The sequence below is a fragment of the Dama dama genome, chromosome 21, assembly GCF_033118175.1.
Source record: "Dama dama isolate Ldn47 chromosome 21, ASM3311817v1, whole genome shotgun sequence".
Taxonomy (NCBI): Eukaryota; Metazoa; Chordata; class Mammalia; order Artiodactyla; family Cervidae; genus Dama; species Dama dama.
The window spans coordinates 72,050,224-72,074,207 of record NC_083701.1 but is presented as its reverse complement, the minus strand read 5'-3'; the positions used below and the strand labels follow the sequence as shown (position 1 = coordinate 72,074,207).

Below are 23,984 nucleotides of genomic sequence, written 5' to 3'. Positions count from 1 at the left end.
AATGATAAAGTTTATTTATTTTTTAAAAATTTTTTTTCCATTTATTTTTATTAGTTGGAGGCTAATTGCTTTACAGTATTGTAGTGGTTTTTGCCATACACTGACATGAACCAGCCATGGATTCACATGTGTTCCCCATCCTGAACCCCCTCCCACCTCCCTCCCCATCCCATCCCTCTGGGTCATCCCAGTGCTAAAGAAACAAACATTTTCAACATTCTTGTTTCAATATTCTTGTTGCAGGCACTGTGTTAGGTACTAGAGACCTAAGTCAAAACTGGGTTTGTAGATTATAAGAAAGAACATTGAAGTCCAATGAAAATTAGTAAGAATGTCCCCACCCCCTAAATATGTCAGTTCAAAGAGATTTCTGAACTATAGATTTTTTCATAGATCTAGAAGTAGGAAAAGACTAATAGGGGTCTTTAACACAACTTTTTCCAAATGTGTTCCATGGAACACTATTGCAGAAGACAGTAGATTCACAAAATAAATGAATGCTTCTTGTGGTCAAACAATCATGGTGCAAAATCAATGGTGGAGAAAACTGCTGGTGGTTTAGCATGAATCAAGGGAGTGGTGCATGTGAAGTAAAATGTCTGTTTGAAGAAAACCTCTTGTGGAATTGTTTGAGTTGTAGCTGAACTAGCTGAGCTTTTTCATTATTTTTGCATATCAGAATAATTGCAAGGATTAGAAAACTGATAGATATGTTGCAATGGAGTTGTAAGAATCTGGTTTCTATAAAAGTAAAGATATCATACAAAAACAATAACTTATGTAGTTGTATCAGATTGGGACACCAAGGAAAGGATAAGAGACAAAAGAGAAGCAGAAAAATTTTACAGATTAGAAAGGTGATAATCTACACACACACACATAAAAGATATGGTAGAAGCTACACCACCAATGTCAAACAAGGTTAAGTTTCAAGTGGAAACAATGGAATTAAGTGTTTAAAAAAACAGAATTTGCTTAATGCATGTCTCATGACTTCAATATTATAGAATCTTCTAAATGACTTATTATAGAAAACAAAATTTAATTTAGAGTATTTATACAGTACACTGTAAAGGTTTAATCTTTAATCAAAAGCCACATGAAAAATTACTATTGTGCAATGACTCATACATATGCTTGTTGTAAAATGTTATAAAAGGCCTCATATTGTTTGGTGATTCTAAAAACAAATTATTTGTTGAGTTTAAGATTATAAATTAGCAAATTACTTGGGCATTCTAAAAAAATAAAATAAAATAATAAAACTATGCACTTACCATCATGATTAGGATTTCCTAGTGTCCATGGCTCATCTGAGTCAAAATGAGTATCTCCCCCAATTCCTGGTCCAGGGAAATAGGCGTGTGCCAAAAACCCTCCCTCTCCATCAAAAGGAGAACTGTCTCCATGAAAGCCAGATGCAAAAATGATGGTTATATCCACATCACGTTTGCCATTTTCTAATTCACTGTAGGGAACTTCCTCAAATGTCAGAGGAGTGACATTCTGCCACACGTCAAAGGCACGGCGAATAGCTTTGCGGGTTTCAGGGTCTCCCACTTTTGGAGTTACGTTCTTTATACTGAAATTTAGAAAAAAAAATGATCAGTATGACTTTATTATATATAACCTGACCTACTACACATTGACTTTTTACATATTTTCATCACTTCAGCTGAGTAAAGAAATTAGAAAATGTCTCTTAGTAAGTAGGAAAAAAACTAATTCTTTCTCTCTCTATAGCTAAATTTCACTATGCTGGGTCATTAAATTCTCAGCAGTATAGTAATCAATCTACCAAGGCTATAAGAGATCTTTGCTGCAGAATGGTTAACACTGGGGTACTTAGATCAATCATCACTTTGTCTCCCGAACAATAATAGAAAAGTGGCTTTGCCAAATGATCAAACAGGTACAGCAGTTTTAAGCTGAAATAAAAAATTCAATTTATGTATGGTAATAATTACTTTTAGGGGCACACTATTGTGTACACACATTACTTCCAAACAATGTCTTTATGCTCATATCATGAATAATTCAGTGAACACAAAGTTATTTCTGTTTTCAAATAAAAGGTCAGTTAACTACAGGTTCTGACGTCAACTCTTCTCTTATATATTTAATTATTCATGGTCAAAGCCATGTGAGTGAATAGCTTTTTAATACAAATATTTAACAGTTATATGAATTTAAAGAGGTAACTTGGACACTATTAACTTATTTGAGGCCAATAACATATGGGAAAAATTATAAATATTTTTTTACTATTTAGCACTGATCAGATATTTCTCTTTTATCACTTATTTTACAATTTTCTAAATAGAACATAAACTAAATAAATATATATGTATACACTTAAGTATTTTATATTGTGGTAGTATAAGTTCATACATCTTTGCAAAAAGTAAAGAGTAAATTTCACACGGGTTATAAATAAGTTTCAGACCATTTCAACCAATAATTTTATACTGATGAATCCATGAGTTTCACTAAGGGAATATCTTAATGCATAGTGAAAGTGAAAGTGAAGTCGCTCAGTCGTGTCCGACTCTTTGCGACCCCATGGACTGCACCCCACCAGGCTCCTCTGTCCATGGGATTCTCCAGCCAAGAATACTGGAGTGGGGTGCCATTTCCTTCTCCAGGAGATCTTCCCAACCCCGGGGTTGAACCCAGGTCTCCCGCGTTGCGGGCAGACGCTTTAACCTCCGAGCCACCAGGGAAGCCCGTAGGAGGGTATAATATTCTGGTGAATATTATTATTTTTTTATTGTATGGAGGCTGAATGATATAAAAATTATGATGTCTCTATTACATGCCATAGTATATACAGGATTTGAAATTTTAAATAGCAAAAATGACTTTGCTATTTTCAACTATTTAACTATATGGAAAAATATTCAGGATAATTTCTGGTGGAAAAATAATATGCAGATTGTATTTTAACTCATCTGTAACTATGTCAAGATAATTACAAACATTAGGCAGGAAATTAAGCATTTACAAAAAACATTTAATTGAGCATTTACTGTGAGCCAGGTGAGTATCTCACACCTATCATAGAAACAAAGGATCTGAGAGTTAGGTGAATTTACAGAAAATTTAGAATGGTAGAGCTAGTTTTTTAACCCAAATATCTTGACTCAAGAATCAATTATATTAAACTCTAATCTAGACTACACAAATAAAACAAGGTTTACACTATTTTCTAATCCATATTATAGACCAGACTTATAATGAATATTTGATGATAAATATCATCGATTATATACAAAGAAAATAAGGAGGCAAATCAAGTGAAATTATTTATTTTTATTGGAGTATAGTTGATTTACAATGTTTTATCAGCTTCAAGTGAACAGTAATGTGAATCAGTTATACAGATATATATGTTCATGCTTTTTTAGAATCTTTTCCCATATAGCCCAGATACAGAGTATTGAAAAAAGTTCCCTGTGATGTACAGTAAATTCTTAGTTATCTATTGTATATATAATAGTATGTATATCTCAATCCCTATCTCCCAATTTACCCTCCGCCACTTAATCTCTGGTAACCACAAGTTGGTTTTCTACATCAGTGATTATACTTCTGTATTGTAAATAAGTTCATTTTTACCTTTTTTTTTTTTTTTTTTTAGATTTTACACATAGGAAATATCATATGATATTTGTCTTTCTCTGTCTGACTTATTTCACTCAGTATGACAAAGTTTAGGTCCATCCATTTTGCTGCAGATGGCATTCTTTTGTTCTTTTTATAGCTAAGTAATATTCCATTGTAGATATGTACCACTTCTTCTTTATACATTTCTCTGTTGATAAACACTGAGCTGAGCTTGTTTCCATGTCTTGACTACTGTAAACAGTGCTGCAGTGAGCACTGGGGTGCATATATCTTTTTGAATTATGGTTTTTCTCAGGGTATATGCCTAGGAATGGGATTGCTAGGTCACATGTTAGTTCCATTTTTACTTCTTAAAGAACCATCATATTATCCTCTGATGCTAAATTCCGATGCTGTAAAGAACAATATTATATAGGAACCTCGAATGTTAGGTCTATGAATCAAGGTAAATTGGAAGTAGTCAAACAGGAAATGGTTTAAGAGTGAACATTAACATTTTAGGAATTGATGAACTAAAATGGAGTGGAATGAGTGAATTTGACTCAGATGACCATTATATCTACTACTGTGGGCAAGAATCCCTTAGAAGAAATGGAGTAGCCATCATAGTCAACAAAAGACTCTGAAATTCAGTACTTGGATGCAAACTCAAAAATGACAGAATGATCTCTGTTTGTTTCCAAGGCAAACCATTCAATATCACGGTAATCCAAGTCTATGCCCCAATCAGTAATGCTGAAGAAACTGAAGTTGAATGGGTCTATGAAGATCTACAATACCTTCTAGAACTAACACCCCTAAAAGATGTCCTTTTCAGTATAGGGGACTGGAATGCAAAAGTAGGAAGTCAAGAGATACATGGAGTAACAGGCAAATTTGGCTTTGGAGTACAAAATGAAGCAGGGCAAAAGCTAATAGAGTTTTGCCAAGAGAATGCACGGGTCATAGCAAAACACCCTCTTCCAACAACACAAGAGAAGACTCTACACATGGACATCACCAGATGGTCAACACTGAATTCAGATTGATTACATTCTTTGCACCCAGATGGAAAAGCTCTGTACAGTCAGCAAAAACAAGACTGGGAGCTGACCGTGGTTCACATCATGAACTCTTTATTGCCAAATTCAGACTTAAATTGAAGAAAGTAGGGAAAACCACTAGACTATTCAGGTATGACTTAAATCAAATCCCTTATGATTATACAGTGGAAGTGACAAACAGATTCAAGGGATTAAATCTGATAGAGTGCCTGAAGAACTATGGATGGAGGTTCATGACATTGTACAGGAGACAGGGATCAAAACTATCCAAAAGAAAAAGAAATGCAAAAAGGCAAAATGGTTGTCTGAGGAGGCCTTACAAATAGTTAAGGAAAGAAGAGAAGCTAAAGGCAAAGGAGAAAAGGAAAGATATACCCATTTGAATGCAGAGTTCCAAAGAAGAGCAAGGAGAGATAAGAAAGCCTTCCTCAGTAATCAATGCAAAGAAACAGAGGAAAACAACAGAATGGGAAAGACTAGAGGTATCTTCAAGAAAATTTGAGATATCAAGGGAACAATTTCATGCAAAGATGGGCACAATAAAGTACGGAAATTGTATGGACCTAACAGAAGCAGAAGATACTACGAACAGGTGGTAAGAATACACAGAAGAACTATACAAAAAAGATCTTCATGACCCAGATAACCACGATGGTGTGATCACTAACCTAGAGCCAGACATCCTGGAATGCAAAATCAAGTGGGCCTTAGAAAACATCACTGCAAACAAAGCTAGTGGAGATCACGGAATTCCAGTTGAGCGATTTCAAATCCTAAATGATGATGCTGTGAAAGTGCTACACTCAGAATGCCAGCAAATTTGGAAAATTCAGCAGTGGTCACAGGACAAGAAAAGGTCAGTTTTCATTTCAATCCCAAAGAAAGGAAATGCCAAAGAATGCCCAAACTACTGCACCATTACACTCATCTCACACGCTAGCAAAGTAATGCTCAAAATTCTCCAAGCCAGGCTTCAGCAGTATGTAAATCGTGAACTTCCAGATGTTTGAGCTGGATTTATAAAAGGCAGAGGAACCAGAGATCAAATTGCCAACATCCGTTGGATCATCAAAAAAGCAAGAGTTCCACAAAAACATATACTTCTGCTTTATTGACCATGCCAAAGCCTTTGACTTTGTGGATCACAACAAACTATGGAATTTTCATACAGAGATGGGACTGTCAGACTGCCTTACCTGCCTCCTGAGAAATCTGTATGCTGGTCAAGAAGCAACAGTTAGAACTGGATGGAACAATGGACTGGTTCCAAATTGGGAAAGGAGTAGGTCAAGGCTGTATATTATCACCCTGCTTATTTAACTTATGTGCAGAATACATCATGCGAAATGCTGGGATGGATGAAGCACCAGCTGGAATCAACATTGACAGGAGAAATATCAATAACATCAGATATGCAGATGACACCACCCTTATGGTAGAAAGTGAAGAAGAACTAAAGAGGCTCTTGATAAAAGTGAAAGAGGAGAGTGAAAAAGTTGGTTTAAAACTCAACATTCAGAAAACTAAGATCATGGCACCCAGTCCCATCACTTCCTGGCAAACAGATGGTGAAACAATGGAAACAGTGACAGACTTTATTTTTTTTTGAGTGCTCAAATCACTGCAGATGGTGACTGCAGCCATGAAAATAAAAGACACTTGCTCCTTGGAAGAAAAGCTATGACCAACCTAGACAGCATATTAAAAAAGCAGAGACAGTACTTTGCCAACAAAGGTTTGTCTAGTCACAGCAATGGTGTTTCCAGCAGTTATGTATGGATGTGAGAGTTGGACTATAAAGAAAGCTGAGTGTGGAGGAATTGATGCTTTTGAACTGTGGTGTTGGAGAAGATTCTTGAGAGTCCCTTGGACAGCAAGGAGATCAAACCTGTCAATCCTAAAGGAAGACAATCCTGAATAGTCATTGGAAGGACTGGTGCTAAAGCTGAAACTCCCAATACTTTGGCCACCTGATGGGAAGAACTGACTCATTTGAAAAGATCCTGATGCTGGGAAAGATTGAAGGTGGGAAGAGAAGGGGACGACAGTGGATGAGATGGTTGGAGGGCATGACCGACTCGATGGACATGGGTTTGACCAAGCTCTGGGAGTTGGTGATGGACAGGGAGGCCTGGCGTGCTGCAGTCCATGGGGTCGCAGAGAGTCAGACACAACTGAGTGACTGAACTGAACTGATACTATCCTTCACAGTGGCTGTACTAATTTACATTCCCACCAAAAGCAGAACAGGGGGGCTGTTCCTTCACATCCTCTCCAGCATTTATTGTTTATAGAATTTTTGGTGATGGCCATTTTGACCAGCGTGAGGTGAAACCTCATTGCAGTTTTGATTTGCATATCCCTAATAATTAATGATGTGGAGTATGTTTTCATTTCTTCTTTGGCCATCTATGTGTTTTATTCAGATAAATGTCTATTTAGATCTTCTGCCCATTTTTTGATTGGGTTTTTTAATTTACATTGAGCTTCATGAGTTTTTTTTTTTTTAATTTATTTTGGAGATTAATTCCTTTTCAGTTGCTTCATTTGCAAAGAGTTTCCCCCAATTTGAGGGTTGTCTTCTGTTTTGTTTATGGCTTCCCTTCCTAATTACCTGTTTGATAGCTGATTGAGCATGCAGGTTAATGTTTTAACTTTGAAATTTGTCTAATTTTCCTTGCAGTGTTATGTTTTCTTCCCCACCTTAGCAGATTGCAGAAGGAAGTATTTTTATGACTTACTATTTCAAAGAACATACTACATCATGCGTACTGCTCTAGGTGCTAGACATATTGCTGTGAATAAGTCTCTGATCTTGTAGAACTTATTTTAGTGATAAGAGATAAACAATAAAAATACACTTATGTATGGTTATAAATGAGTGGTGAGGAGGTGAGATGAGTAGATGATAAATGGGATATCAATGACAAATAGAGCCCTACTTGCCTCAGACTGAATTTCCAGCCAGTTCAGATAATGCATCTGTTTAGTGAACTGGTGGCAAATGACCACTCAGGACAGTGATATGAGTTGAAAGAGAATTGGCAGGGAGTGTGTTCTATTCTGTGAAAGCAAACCACGGGAGGGTTTTAAGCAGAGAAGTATCCTGGTGTTATTCCAGTTTACAAAGATCAGTACTCCTGATGAAAAATGACAAGGGGGACAAAATTGGACACAGTAAAACATTTCAGAAGTTTAAGCAACAGAAATTAGAGACATGTACTAGAGAGGCTATCATGGAGATATGAAGAGTTAGACCATTTCAGTTTACGCTCTGCTGATAAATTTCTAATGGGAATTAGTGTTGGATTGAATGTGCAATGGAGAAACTGCTTTATTTTCAAACAGGATAACCTTACAATAAAGAAAATAAATGAAATTGTATTGGTATGATAGACATATAAGCATACAATGGTTCTGAGAATAATGAAGCAATATAATAAAAAATAATAAATGTGGAGTACGATTTGGACTTGAAAACACATCATTATGTTTTTCAAAGCTATGCACTGATGAGTTTCCAAAACGTGCTTAACTACAATATTTGTGATGTCATTAATAAATACAAGACACTAGTATCTTTTCAAATTACAGTTTTATGCAAACATATGCCCAGGAATGGGATTGCTGGATCATATGGGAGTTTTATATCTTTTTTAAGGAACCTCAATGCTATTCTGCATAATAGTTGTAGCAACTTACAATCCCACTTGCATGCTCTCTGGTGTTCACTGCAGCACTATTTACAGTGGCCAAGATATGGAAGCAACCTAAATGTCCACCAACAGAGGAATGGATAAAGAAAATGTGGTACATGTATACAATGGAATATTACTCAACCATAAAACAGAACAAAACAATGTCATTTGCAGCAACACAGATGGACCTAGAGATTACCATGTAAACTGAAGTCAGACAAAGACTAATTTCATATGACATCCCTTATGTGTGGAATATAATAAAAATTATACAAATAGACTTTTTTACAGAACAGAAGCATACTCACAGACCTCAAAGTCAAACTTGTGGTTACCAGAGAGCAAACGTGGGGGAAAGTGATAGATTGAGAGTTTGGGATTGACATAAACATGCTACTATAACTAAAAGTGACCTACTGTATTATACATGGATGTCTACTCAATATTCTGTGGTGATCTATGTGGGAAATGAACCTGAAAAAGTATATATATATATATATATATATATATATATATATATATATACACACATATATATATATTTGTGTGTGTGTGTATATATATATATATATATATACTTTCACATTATTGGAAATCTGAAACTAACACATAATTGTAAATTATCTCTATTCTAGTAAAAAAATATATATGATACATTAGTGCACTTCAAAGTTAGACCTGGAATTCTGAATTAGGTGCACACAAAAAACAATTTAGAAATCTGAATGCCATTAAGAGATGCATTTTGTATTTACTAATAACTGAAATAATTAAGAGTGCAGAGAGATCATGTGATATTAAAAGTAAAATAACTTATTCTTGATATTCTAGTATATAATACATAAAATTGCTAATATACATTTGCAAAAATATGATACAATAATATAAAAAATGTTATATTTTAAAAACAAAATAATTTAATTTTAAAGTGCTTTTACTTTATCTCTTCTGGCAGAAATACAATGGTTATAGTTAACATTTTTCATTTTAACAAGACAATATTTTCACTTTTTAAATTCTCTACTGGGCATTTTCGTGATGCTATCTTAATGATTCTCTTAAATTTCAGTTTGGTAAATTTTGTAAACTGTACCTTAATAATAATAAATCTTATCTTTAATAATCACATCTTACACAATGCTACATAATAAAATTGACCAAATGGGAAATTTAAGACATCATTTTTCAACAGAACAATTGGTACCGAAGGCAAACTATGTTAACTTATTTTTAAGGTTACTGTTGAAAGTCAGGATTCACTAGTTTTAACTTCATTGAGTTGATACCAATTCATTTAATTAAAAAAATTGTATACTAATAATGGAGTATTTTTCCTTCCTGCTTTAACAGAGTGATGAATTTTTTCCAGAATTAGAGTATCAGTTTCTCTATAATATTAAAGTAAGAAAAAAAAGTAAATATTTTGGTGTTTGGTAGTATATACTAGCCAGCATATGAAAAGGCAGAAACATTGCTTTTCTGACAAAGGTCCATCTAGTCAAAGCTATGGTTTTTCCAGTGGTCATATATGGATGTGAGAGTTGGACTATAAAGAAAGCTGAGCACTGAAGAACTGATGCTTTTGAACTGTGGTGTTGGAGAAGACTCTTGAGAGTTACTCGAACTGCAAAGAGATCCAACCAGTCCATCCTAAAGGAAATCAGTCCTGAATGTTCATTGGAAGGACTGATGTTGAAGCTGAAACTCCAATACTTTGGCCACCTGATGTGAAGAACTGACTCACTGGAAAAGACCCTGATGCTGGAAAAGACTGAAGGCGGGAGGAAAAGGGGACGACAGAGGATGAGGTGGTTGGTGGCATCACCAACACGATGGAGATGGACAGGGAAGCCTGGCATGCTGCAGTTCATGGGGTCGCAAAGAGTCAGACACGACTGAACGACTGAACTGACTGATTATATACTAAAAGTTTAGAAAAAAACTTAAACTCTACTTTACAGTCTCAATAGTGTAGTGAAGTCGCTCAGTCGTGTCTGACTCTTTGCGACCCTATTGACTATAGCCTACCAGGCTCCTCTGTCCATGGGATTTTCCAGGCAAGAATACTGGAGTGGGTTGCCATTTCCTTCTCCAACAGAAGTTCTCAATAGAAACACAAAAATTTCTCCATAATAAGTGAAATATTAAGTTTAGTTCACTATTTCTAGGGTATTTTTTTTTTTTTTAATGTGAGAATTTGACATTTAAAGAAACTAAATTTGGGGAGAAAGACTTACTAACAAAACTCTATCAAAACTATAGGAATTACTTTACTAGTTCTGTAAAATAAATTAATGTGAAATGTAAAATTATCATACATTTGTTCATTCGAACAGAAGTTACAGAAAATGTGAAACAAGGGCATTGACAAAGGTTTCATCACTTTCAAATCAAGTAAACTCTAGGTACTCAGGAGACAGTAAATTTTACCCAATGCCTAAAGTTACTTTGTAAAGTCAGAATTCTCTAGTTTTAACATATTGGGTGTATACCAATTCTTTAATAAAATTTTATATACTGATAATGATTATCCCCCCTAAAGTTTTGATATAGTGATGAATCTTTTTCAAGTTTTGAGTACTGTTTATCTCTAATTTCAATATAAGAAAAAACTTGAATACTTTGACATTTAGATAAGACACAGAGGGTATATGATATACTTATGTCAATATATTTTGGTATGACCAAGTCTAAATAGCTTTTACTCAATTTAGTAGAGAAAAATAGTTGTTCAGAAAAGCATGCTATCATTTTATTAAAAATGACTAGCAATTCAATGGAATTTATTATAGCTGGGAAAATAGACAACTGCTAAGAATATAAAAGAGTAAAAATAATAAACTACATATTTAAACTATCAGCAGATCCTTATCCAGAATGTATCAAAATATTCTATCAGAGGACTACTAAATAGATTAATTTACATTTACACATATTATGTTTGTATAGTTGATGAGGCTTTGTTTTTTAAAATACAAGAAATCATCAGAGTAGAGATTGACTATAGAGTCTTTCTAGGAAAGCTGATGTTAAATATTTGACTATTTCCAAAGATGCTAGCTTTCCACGTAGGGCATTTGTTGTTGTTCAGTTGCTAGGGCATGTCTGACTCTGCAACCCCATGGACTACATGGGTCTTATTTATATAGTGGATACACAGATTGGTCAGTAGGATAATCAAGTTCAGTGAGCTCACTGGGTTGAGAGAGAAGGATGAGAAATGTTTCCAGAAGCAATTTTCTTTAGCAATTTCTAGGTTTCTTTTCTGGGTATGTATTGGTAAAGTAAAATAATAACTTCTAGGGTTATAACCTCAGTAGTCACAGAAGCATGAACTTGAAATCAAGGTTAGCTAAAGGAAGAATTTACTAGGGAAATCTATACAGTTAATACAACATAGTACTATCACATCAATTAATAAAACTAGTCATTGATTTTTAAATAGATTTATCTGGCAGTTGATACCAATCCCATTGGCCATTTATTACATAAAATATTTTGGAGTTATATTTTATAGAGAAAAGGAATTTAGGCTAAATATATTTTATATAATACTTAGTAAACCTGGGAATTGGAGATCTGTGTGATAAAGGTAGGACTCATTAAGGTCATGTTAATATTTTGGAGAAAGTTTAATCAAAGTCTACTAAGAATTCATTAATTTATTCAACAACTATTTATTGAGAAGAAGCTCTATTACATAACATAAAATGGGTATGGTGGCTGATGAACTGAAGCTCCTGTATGGTCTTGAAGTAACATAAAATACACTGTTTTACAATTATTCACTTTCATACCTGTCTCCCATACTAGACTACATTCTCCACAGGAACAGGGCCTTTGCTTAACTCATCCGTCTACTGACAGTTCTGCCTCAAAATGCTGTTCAATAATCATTTACTGAATCAGTTCAGCTCAGTTCAGTCGCTCAGTCGTGTCTGACTCTTTGCGACCCCATGAACTGAAGCACGCAATGCCTCCCTGTCCATCAACAACTCCCGGAGCTTACCCAAACTCATGTCCACTGAGTCAGTGATGCCATCTAAGCATCTCATTCTCTGTTGTCCCCTTCTCCTCCTGCCTTCAATCTTTCCCAGCATCGGGGTCTTTTCAAATGAGTCAGTTCTTCGCATCAGGTGGCCAAAATGTTGGAGTTTCAGCTTCAACATCAGTCCTTCCAATGAACACCCAGGACTGATCTCGCTCAGGATGGACTGGCTGGATCTCCTTGCAGTCCAAAGGACTCTCTAGCTCTTCTTCTTCTTCTAAGAGGCTCTTTAGCTCTTCTTCACTTTCTGACATAAGGGTGGTATCATCTGCATATCTGAGGTTATTGATATTTCTCCCGGCAATCTTGATTCAGGCTTGTGCTTCTTCCAGCCCAGCATTTCTCATGATGCACTCTGCATATAAGTTAAATAAGCAGGGTGACAATATACAGCCTTGACGTACTCCTTTTCCTGTTTGGAACCAGTCTGTTGTTCCATGTCCAGTTCTAACTATTGCTTCCTGACCTGCATTCAGGTTTCTCAAGAGGCAGGTCAGGTGGTCTGGTATTCCCATCTCTTTCAGAATTTTCCACAGTTTATTGTGATCCACACAGTCAAAGGCTTTGGCATAGTCAACAAAGCAGAAATGGATGTTTTTCTGGAACTCTCTTGCTTTTCCGATGATCCAACAGATGTTGGCAATTTGATTTCTGGTTCCTCTGCCTTTTCTAAAACCAGCTTGAACATCTGGAAGTTTATGGTTCACGTATTGCTGAAGCCAGGCTTGGAGAATTTTGAGCATTACTTCACTAGCGTGTGAGATGAATGCAATTGTCCAGTAGTTTGAACATTCTTTGGCATTGCCTTTCTTTTGGATTGGAATGAAAACTGACCTTTTCCAGTCCTGTGGCCACTGCTGAGTTTTACAAATTTGCTGACATATTGAGTGCAGCACTTTCACAGCATCATCTTTCAGGATTTGAAATAGCTCAACTGGTATTCCATCACCTCCACTAGCTTTGTTTGTAATGATACTTCCTAAGGCCCACTTGACTTCACATTCCAGGATGTCTGGCTCTAGGAGAGTGATCACACCATCATGGTTATCTGGATCATGAAGATCTTTTTTGCATAGTTCTTCTGTGTATTCTTGCCACCTCTTTTTAATATCTCTGCTTCTGTTACATCCATACCATTTCTGTCCTTTATTGAGCCCATCTTTGCATGAAATGTTCACTAGACCATTCAGATATGACCTAAATCAAATCCCTTATGATTATACAGTGGAAGTGAGAAATAGATTTATGGGACTAGATCTGATAGACAGAGTGCCTAATGAACTATGGATGGAGGTTTGTGACATTGTACAGGAGACAGGAATCAAGACCATCCCCAAGAAAAAGAAATGCAAAAAGGCAAAATGGCTGTCTGAGGAGGCCTTACAAATAGCTGTGAAAAGAAGGGAAGCGAAAAGCAAAGAAGAAAGGGAAAGATATACCCATTTGAATGCAGAGTTCCAAAGAATAGCAAGGAGAGATAAGAAAGCCTTCCTCAGCGATCAATGCAAAGAAACAGAGGAAAACAATTGAATAGGAAAGACTAGAGATCTCTTTAAGAAAATTAGAGATACCAAGGGAACATTTCATTTACTGAATGACAGACACCTAATTATCCAACTTTGTCAATGAAAAAAATCAAACTTTGTCAAAGAAAATTGACCATAAAGATTCAAGTAATAGGTGAATGACCACCAGTACTTCTATTACATTTATAACCAGCATGCATATTATGCATCTGTTATATGTACCTTTAAGAACACATACATGGTATGACCTCAGAAGTTCCCATTTCTAGGCATCAAACCCTGAGGTCATTAAAGTGGAAGACACAAGGGTCTAGACATTCCATTTAAATAGACTGATTATAGAAAGCTCCTTCCAAGCCCACATTTTAAATATAGGAAGACATCTTTTTTATTTTCATTTATTTTTATTAGTTGAAGGCTAATTACTTTACAATATTGCAGTGGTTTTTGCCATACATTGACATGAATCAGCCATGGATTTACAAGTGTTCCCCATCCCGATCCCCCCTCCTGCCTCCCTCCCCATCCCATCCCTCTGGGTCTTCCCAGTGCACCAGCCCTGAGCACTTGTCTCATGCATCCAACCTGGGCTGGTGATCTGTTTCACCCTTGATAGTATACTTGTTTCAATGCTATTCTCTCAGAACATCCCACCCTCGCCTTCTCCCACAGAGTCTCAAAGTCTTTTCTGTACATCTGTGTCTCTTTTTCTGTTTTGCATATAGGGTTATCATTACTATCTTTTTAAATTCCATATATATGCATTAGTATACTGTATTGGTCTTTATCTTTCTGGCTTACTTCACTCTGTATAATGGGCTCCAGTTTCATCCATCTCATTAGAACTGCTTCAAATTAATTCTTTTTAATGGCTGAGTAATATTCCATGGTGTATATGTACCATAGCTTCCTTATCCATTCGTCTGCGGATGGGCATCTAGGTTGGTTCCATGTCCTGGCTATTATAAACAGTGCTGCAGTGAACACTGGGGTGCACGTGTCTCTTTCAGATATAGTTTCCTTGGTATAGGAAAAGAAGAAGTAAAACTCTCACTGTTTGCAGATGACATGATCCTCTTCATAGAAAACCCTAAAGACTCTAACAGAAAATTAGTAGAGCTAATCAATGAATACAGTAATGTTGCAGGATATAAAATTAACACACAGAAATCCCATTCCTATATGCTAACAATGAGAAAAGAGAAAGAGAAATTAAGGAAATAATACCATTCACCATTGCAACAAAAAGACATCTTAAACTTATATAATCAAACTTTCCAACCATTCCACACATGTTCGCTAACTTCCCTGACAAGTGAATACATTTCCTGGTTTATATGTTTCCAAAGATGGGAAAGACTTTTAGGATAAATGGTTTAATTTTCCAGTAGCTCAAAATATTAGATTTTTCTGAAAGCCTTTAAATATTTGAGAATAACAGGAAATTTCTCCCATAAATACTTGTTCCACCATGTTGAGAATCCTTGATTCTGATCTTGAGTTCTTCCTCATGCAAACTGTACTCAAGATCTCTTAATATTTTGATTTCTTTTGCCAAGAAGCAGTTAAAATGTGGTGGCACAAGGCAAAAAGGATACATGAGATAAGACATGGCCAGCAAAGCAAAGAAAAAAATGTTAGCATCTCCACTTTTTGAACACTTTGATTTCTATAGCTCTAATCTGGACACTCCAGCTTTTTATTTTTTGAGCCACATTATACTGTTGGCTCATAATGAGTTTGCAATCAACTAAAACCTAGATTCAACTACCCTGACTCCAACTTTTATCTTAATTCTGTGATGGCACTTTCAGCAATCTTTTTCATGAATAATTATTTTTTGAGCTCCAATGTCATAGTTTGTATTTACTTTCCTAAATATAATAAAATAAAAAAAGTAGTAGCAAATGATGTTACTTATCATACACAAGGCAACTTCTTAACACCTTACATATATTAAAAGACAATATGCCTTAGCTCTCACTCTCAACTTTCTCTTATCCTATCATAATATTCTCAACAAGTTCTGGGATTTGTCTGATAAATTAAAGGAGTTAAGATACTAATCAGAATGTATTAAGCACTAATTATATTTTGAGCACTGTGCTTTTTTTTCTTCCCCCTACTGTCTGACTTGTCCCCCAAGCTTTATGAGGCAGGTGTTGTTATAATACTCTCTTTTCACACAGGGGAAATGAGACTTAGGAAGGATGAGTAACTTGATCCTGACTTTACAGAGAGCAGGTATCAAAGCAAGGATTCAAATCCAGATCATTCTTACTCCAAAACTCTTAATCACATGATGTGCATATCAATAATAGAACATTTAAAAAATAATCTGAAAGTTTATAGGGATAAACACCTGATTATTTGAAAGTCCCAAACTAACTGAGACAATTGTCAGTACAGGGACTCAACAAAAATACAACTATGATCAGTTCTAACCATAACCATTCTCAACGGTTTCCCTCTTTCTTTCTTTTTAAAATGAATGGTATAGTTAGTACCTCATGATACAGAGAGACTAAACAGGGTACGTCATCAAAAGTTTGGAAATCAGGTCAGAAAAGGAATAATATCTGAAATGAAAACACTAAATATCAACATACATAGTTGCGTGAACTTTATAGGTCTAAAATTGATAATATGCTTTAATCCAACTAGTATTTATTGATTTTTATATGGTATGAAGACTCTAATTTCATTGTTTTTCATATAAATAATCGATTATTACAGAATAACTTAATAAGTAAAATAGCCCATCATTTCTCCACTGATCTACACAGTCTACTCTGGCATAAATCATTTTTCTTAAATAAAGGGATCGATCTATTTCTGTGATCTCTTCACTGCTGGACTATTTGTCTATCTCTCTGCTAATATCACATTATTAGTATTAGTTTTTTGTATTAATTAGTATTGATTTAAGAAAGTCTTCATATCTAGTAAATGGGAACATTTTTATTAATATTGGACCTTCACTAATAATCAGATATTTTCTAGTCAGTTTGTTAAATTTAAATAAAGATATTATTGGGAATTTTGTAAAATTGCATTCAATTTATGAAAAATTTAAACATTTATTATACTGAGCCTTTCTATTAAGAGCAAAATATATTTTGCTCTAATTTATTTTTTGTTTTCTTATGTCATTTAGGAAAGTTCCTAATTATCTTCTTAAGGCGTTTACACATCTTTTGTAAATTTAGTTTTTGTTCTTATACTTTCGTGTCTATTTTAAATGTCATTTTTGTAAAGATTATACTCCGTGTGAATGTCTGTGTACCTTGTATATTGATCTTGTAAAAACACTTCTAGTTTCTGCTCTAACATATGAAGCGTTTGACAGTTGTAATTCCAAACCTCACAATAAGGGGGAAACAAATGCTGAGCAAACAAAAAATAATTCTTAGCTCCATCAGAGAACTGCGGTTACAGAGCGAACTGGCACCCCCAATACTGGAGAGACAGAAGACTACAGAGAATCAGAAGCAAAAGTCCCTGAAGCATTTTACTGTAGTATAAGAAAAAATTAAAAGGCTGAGAGAAATTCCGCTGATACAATTCCCAGAAGTCACAGCCACCTAAAAAGCAGATTTAATCACAGGGCTATAGACTGCTTCCTCACCCTAATACCTTGTACCGCATCAGTGAGGCTCAGTATAATACCCGTGGATTATAAATGAGAAAGCTGCAAGACACAAAGTCTATTTCAGTGTTTCCAGAGGAAGAAGGAGAAGATGGCGGAAGAGTAGATGGACTCAGAGTAGTCTCTCTCCACGGGGATGCATCAGGAACACATCCACAAATGCAGCAGTTCTCACAGAGCACCAGCTGAGAACTGGCGGAGTCCCTGACCAGTGGAAAGGAATATATGGACCCAGGCACAACTCAGGAGGTTGAGGGAAAGGAAGGAGGCGGAGAGTGAATAGGACCTGGCCTGCAACCCGGAGTCAGGGAGCAGAGGCCGGGGAGAGAGCCCCACAACCGGTCAATTGATTCGGACAGAAGAGAAGCATTTGAGCAAATTCCTGTGGATGATACACATGCAGAGAGTGGGATAAAACCACCACTGAGCCCCAGGGGCACAGAGACAAAGGAAGAGGTCTGAAAACCTTTCCATCAGCTGTCTAAGCTACAGATTAAATTCACACAATCAACTAGATGGACTCGACATCTATCGAGTGAAGCAGCTGATCTGTGACAGTCCGAATGAAGTAAGAAGCGCACAGAACAATCTGCCATGGATGATGTACCTTGGACAGGGATGCAAGTCTACCAGTGCACACGGTGGCTGGGAGCTGGATCGTGGGGCTCGGGGAGCAATCTCAGCGCAAGGACTGACGATGACTGCAGGGAGACAGCCCAAGGGGGCAGGGGAGAGGAAGTCCATGATGAAGAGTGTCTTTGGAAGAAATCCTGGAGACCATGGAAGCAGGGTGCTACTGCTGAGTCATGTGGAGGAGTACGGCCGTCACTGTAGCCTCCCTCTCCTCACACGCATGCACTGGCAACTGAGCACTAGAGAAGGACCCTGGCCAGGGGTCTTTGAGCACCTGCTGGCACAAGCAATGGAGAAGGACCCGTCAGGAAGGCACTTTGGGTGTCGGCTGCCAGAGGCGAGAAAAGAATCCTAATAGAGTCATATCGCCCGTGCCCGTGGCCACTGGCTTCTCTGCACTCCTGGCACCACCAAGCCTCCTGCAATCAAAGCAGCTGCACCACCTCCAGGCCCGGTCCTCACTGGGGCAGACCCAAGTCCTTTAGGGCATCCTTGGAAGCAAACTCCTGTGGGCGATGCACATGTAGAGATGGGGATAAAACCACCACTGAGCCCCAGGGGCAGAGCGACAAAGGAAGAGGTTTGAAAACCTTCCTATCAGCTGCCTAAGCTACAGATTAAATTCACACAGTCAACTGGATAGACTCTATGTCTACAGAATATATAAAAGGACAATGAGTGTTTCCACAAAAGAAAACACTCTAGCTCCGGCAACTGGGGTCACTGGAGACAATCAAATGCAGGAGAAGGGCCAGATAGAGTCCAAGCCGTCCCCACATCAAGTCCAGGGACCAGGCCTCCCCAGCATTGGAGGGTCTCCTTGGGAGGCACAAGTAAGCTGTGGCTCACAGTGGGAGAAAGGAGACCCGAGAAAAACATTTATTTTTATCCTTATGTTTTCATTTGTTCTGCAATTCATTCTGGAATTTTTTTTTTTTTTCTTTTCTCTTTATTCTTTCTTTCTTGTTGTGGTTGCTGGTTAAAACAACAAAGCCTGGATGACAATACATCTGTTTACAACATGGTCAACCAAACATCCTAAGCTCACTATTGAGGCCCTACCACTCAGAAAAACAACAGCAACAACAAAGATTCCTTTCGAAATATTACTGCTCACTGACGATGCATCTGCTAACCCAAGAGCTGTGATAGAGATATACAAGATCCATGTTGTTTTCATGACTACTAACACGACATCCATTATACAGCCCTTGGATTAGGAAGTGGTTTTAACTTTAAAATCTTAATATTTAAGAAATACATTTTGTAAGGCTAGAGCTGCCATAGATAGTGATTCCTCTGATGAATTTGAGTAAACTGAAAATCTTTTAGACAGAATTCACCGTTCTTTATGCCATTAAGAACATTTATGATTCATTGAAAGATATAATATCAATATTCATAGGAGTTTGGAAAAAATTCATTCTGATCTTCATGGATGACTTCGAGTGGTTCAAGACTTCAGTGGAAGAAATAACTGCAAATGTCGTAAAAATAACATGACAATGAAAAGCAAACATGAGCTTAAGGATATGACTGAATTGTTACAATCCCATGATAAAACTTTAAATGATGAGAAGCTGATTCTTACTGATGAGAAAAGAAAATGGTTTCTTGAAATGGAATCCACCCTAGGTGAAGATGCCATGAAGATTGTTGGAATAACAGAAAAAGGATTTAGAATATGATGTAAACTTGGTTGATAAAACAGTGGCAGAGTTCGAGAGAACTGACTTCAGTTTTGAAAGAAGGGCTACTGTGGGTAAACTGCTATTAAACAACACTGAATGTTACAAAGAAATCACCCATAAAGGAAAGAGTCAATCAATGTAGCAAGATTCAATATTGCCTTCTTTTAAGAAATTGCCTCAGACCATGACTTTCACCAACCACCACCTTGATCACTCAGCAGTTATCAACAACTGAAGGTTAGCAATTTTTAATCAATAAAGTATTTTTAACTAAAGCATGCACATGGTGCTTTGGACATAATGCAGTTGTACACTTAATAGGCCGCAGTGTAGTGTAAACATAACTTCTATACTTTGACATACTGATAAGCCAAAACAATCATGACATTTATTTTATTTGCTATTTCTGCTTGACTGATATATTCACTTTACTGTGCTGGTCTAGGACTGAACCCAGAATATTTCTGAGGGAGGCCTATGATGGCAAACTAATTCTAAAGTTTATGTGGGAAGGTAAGAGATGCTGAATACACACCAAAATACTGAAGAATAAAATCAGAAAATTGACAGTATCTGGTATCAAGACTATAGTAATCCAGAAATGTAACACTGTTTTATGAGTAGACACATGATTCAATGAACCAGAATAAAGAGCCCAGAAATTTACCTACACACATAGGCAACTGACCTTTGATAAAAGATCAAAGGCAATAGAGAAAGGATGGTCTTTCTAACCTATAATAGTGCTAGAAAAACTGAAAATTCATGGGCAAAAAACTTGAATTCTAGACAACTGACTTTACACCTTTCACAAAAACAAAATTCAAAACTGGATCAAAATCTTAAATGTAAATGTAAAACTATTAAAATTTTAAAAGATAACATAGGAGAAATTCTAAGTGACCTTTGGTTTGGATATGCTTTTTTTTTGATAAAACACCAAAAGCACAATATAGAAAAGAGAATAATTGATAAGTTGGAACTCATTAAAATTAAAACTTCTACAAAATATACTGAAAAGACAATGGAATGTCAAGCCATGGACTGAGACAACAAATTGAAAATATATCTGATAAAATATTTGTGATCCAAAATATACATAAAACCCTTAAAATAACAACTCAAAAGTTGATCAAAAGATCTAAACAGTCATCTCACAAAAGATGATGTGCAGATGGCAAACAAGTAAAATATGAAAATATGCTTAGCTTCACAATTCGTTAGAGAATTGTGAGTTAAAAAATTGAGTAACCACTTATTAGAATCCAGAACATTGACAGCACTAAATCTTGACAAACTTGCAGAGTAACAGTAAGTTTCATTCATCACTGGTAGTAATGGAAAATGGTATAGCCACTTGGAAGATAGTTTGGTAGTTACTTAAAAAGCTAACCATAGTCTTACCTTATGATCAGCAAAATTCCACACCCCGGTGTTTAGACAAATAAGTTGAAAACTAAAGCCCACACAAAAACCAGAATGCATGTTTATATCAACCTTACTAATAATTGCCCAAAACTGGAAGCAACCAAAAAATCTTCAGCAGATGAACAGGTAAGCAAGCTGTGATAAACCCATACAATGGAATATTACTCAGTAATACAATAAAAAGAAATGAGCTATCAGGTCATGAAAAGACAGAGGAAACTTAAATGCATATTATTTTGTGAATAAAGGTAGTCTGAAAAGGCACAGCTGAAATGGCTATGGTTGGTGTTTTCAACCATATGACATTCTAGGAAAGGCAAAAACCATAAAGATATTAAAACCACCAGTAGTTTCCAGAGAAGAGGGATGAGTAGGTGCACCAAAGGATTTTCAAGGCAGTGAGACTCTTCTGTGTGATACTGTAATTCTACGGGACTTCCCCAGTGCCTCAGTGGTAAAGAATCTGCCTGCAATGCAAGAGACATGGGTTTGCTCTCTGGGCTGGGAAGATCCTCTGAGGAGGGCACAGCAACCCACTTCAGTATTCTTGCCTGGAGAACCCCATGGAATGAGCAGCCTGCTGGGCTACCGTTTACAGACAGCAGAGAGTCGGACATGACTGAAGTGACCGCGCATGCACACACGCGGGCACTGTAATGCTCTATGATACGCATTTCTCAAAATCTGTAAAACTGTGACACAAATAGTGAGCTTTGGTGCAAACTATTGATTTTAGTCAGTAATACTGGCTCAACAATTGTAACAAACACCCAATAAGAGAGAAACTGTGTGAGTGTGTATATAAGTTGGGGGTGGGGGGGTTGAGAATAACTGTATTATCTGCTCAACTTTTCTGTAAACCTAAAATGGCTCTAAAAATAAAATCTATTTTTTTTTAACCTGGATATATTTTATTATTTCTAAAAAATTATCTAGAGTTTATTCTGGGTGTTCTGTTAGAAAGTAATACAACTATGACTAAAGATAGTTTTATTTCTTTAAAAATCCTTACATCTTTTATTTTATTTTATTACCTTACAACTATAAGCAGCTGTGCAATGTTGTTGGAAGTGGGTAGAAAGAGCAAGTACTTTGTTGTTTTCCTTAACAGTATTTCTCCCAACACCTCACATTATAGTGTTCATGTTATATGTGAAATACATAAGGCAGTGGTGATTTTTGTCTTTGTAGATGCCACTTTTCTGATTAAACATCTTCTTTGCTTTAATTCCAAATTATCATAAGTGGAATTAAATTTTCTTGAACACATTTCTGTATCTATTAAGGTGATCATATAGAGAATTTCCTTTAATATACCCTATTACTTTTAAGACAGAAGGGAGACCAGCCCTGGATTACTAAATTAGGTTGAATGACCATGGCTTATACTTCTCTTGCATCCTGTTGCTTCCCTTTCAAAACGGGCATCGCATTCATATGGCTGTTCAACTTCTCCATATGACTGTAATACCACGAGGAAAGGTGAAGTCTCTAGGCTTTATTTATTGTTATACCTCCAGAACCTAGCACTGTTCTTTGTCCAAACTGGGACTCAAAAATGTGTTGTTCAATTAATTAGTGAATAAATATGAACATCTCCACCAGGAGCCAACTGCCACTTCAGATTGGAAGATACTCTCATCCCTTGGGCATCCTTCATTGCAGACAAGAACAGAAGATACATTGCATCGTTGTCAAAAATAGAAAGTGAAATGGTTGCACTAACACTAAAAGTTAATTAATAATTCAAAGACATATTGTTTACATTGCAATTATTTACATACTTTGATAATTTTTTTGACCGTGAATACTTGTTAAAGAATGTTGTGTATTAGAATACTCATTTGAAAATTTCTCAGAATATTAGAATTCACTAAGGAAGCTGGAAGATCGAGTTTACAAAAGTGTTTCAAGAAATGCCTGTGTACTGGGCCCCCAGATGGACAACTTATTCTCTTAATTGCAATTTTTGGTTCCTTATGTTACCAGAACATCACTATATGTTACCATGGAGTCAATGTGTATAAGATCTCAACAAAAATGTCAAATAGTTGTAAAAAATGGTAAAAAAAATAAATAAATAAATAAATCATGCTTAGCTACTTTACCTGTAAGTGATGTGCTTGTGCTGCCACTTCTGGCCTGTTAACGCGTACCGCTTTCGACGAATATTAAATTTGGAGCTCCCTCTTGTCTGGTCAGGCACACCGCATCGAGGCTTCTTCATCCAGCTGCAAAAAGCAACATTTTCCAGTTATTACCCAACAAATCTAAAGATTAATTTCAAAAAGAAGCCCAATGAGAAGCTATGACAGTGATAATAAAACCGGGAAAAGAAATCAATAAAGGACATTTTATTAAATATATATATTAAAAATTTATTTAAGAAAGGAAATTTTGTGTTTTATCACATTTGAATCTAAGAAAAAAGTATGTTTTTTCCTAAATAATCAAGAATAACTAGTTTATAACTCATATCCTTTACATAATTTTTCTAATTCACTTTGAGTTAAATGTGGAATAGATATTCTGAAGCTTCTAACTAGAATCTGTTGTTAACAAGATATATGACTTTGGGTAACTCTCATTCATAAAATGAGACTTTGTACAATTAATTATAACTAAGGTCTCTTATAGCTTT

At 36.1% G+C, this 23,984-nt stretch overlaps 1 protein-coding gene across 1 annotated transcript in view; it reads right to left on the bottom strand.

Annotated features, from left to right (window-relative positions):
- Positions 1–23,984, bottom strand: part of MMP16 (matrix metallopeptidase 16) — a 386,139-nt gene that overhangs the window by 159,659 nt on the left and 202,496 nt on the right. Inside the window, exons 3-4 of the mRNA XM_061123824.1 lie at positions 23,452–23,574; positions 1,278–1,582 (exon numbers count right to left, since the gene is read on the bottom strand). Of these exons, the coding sequence (XP_060979807.1) occupies positions 1,278–1,582; positions 23,452–23,574 (428 nt within the window). The remainder of the gene's footprint in view (positions 1–1,277; positions 1,583–23,451; positions 23,575–23,984) is intronic.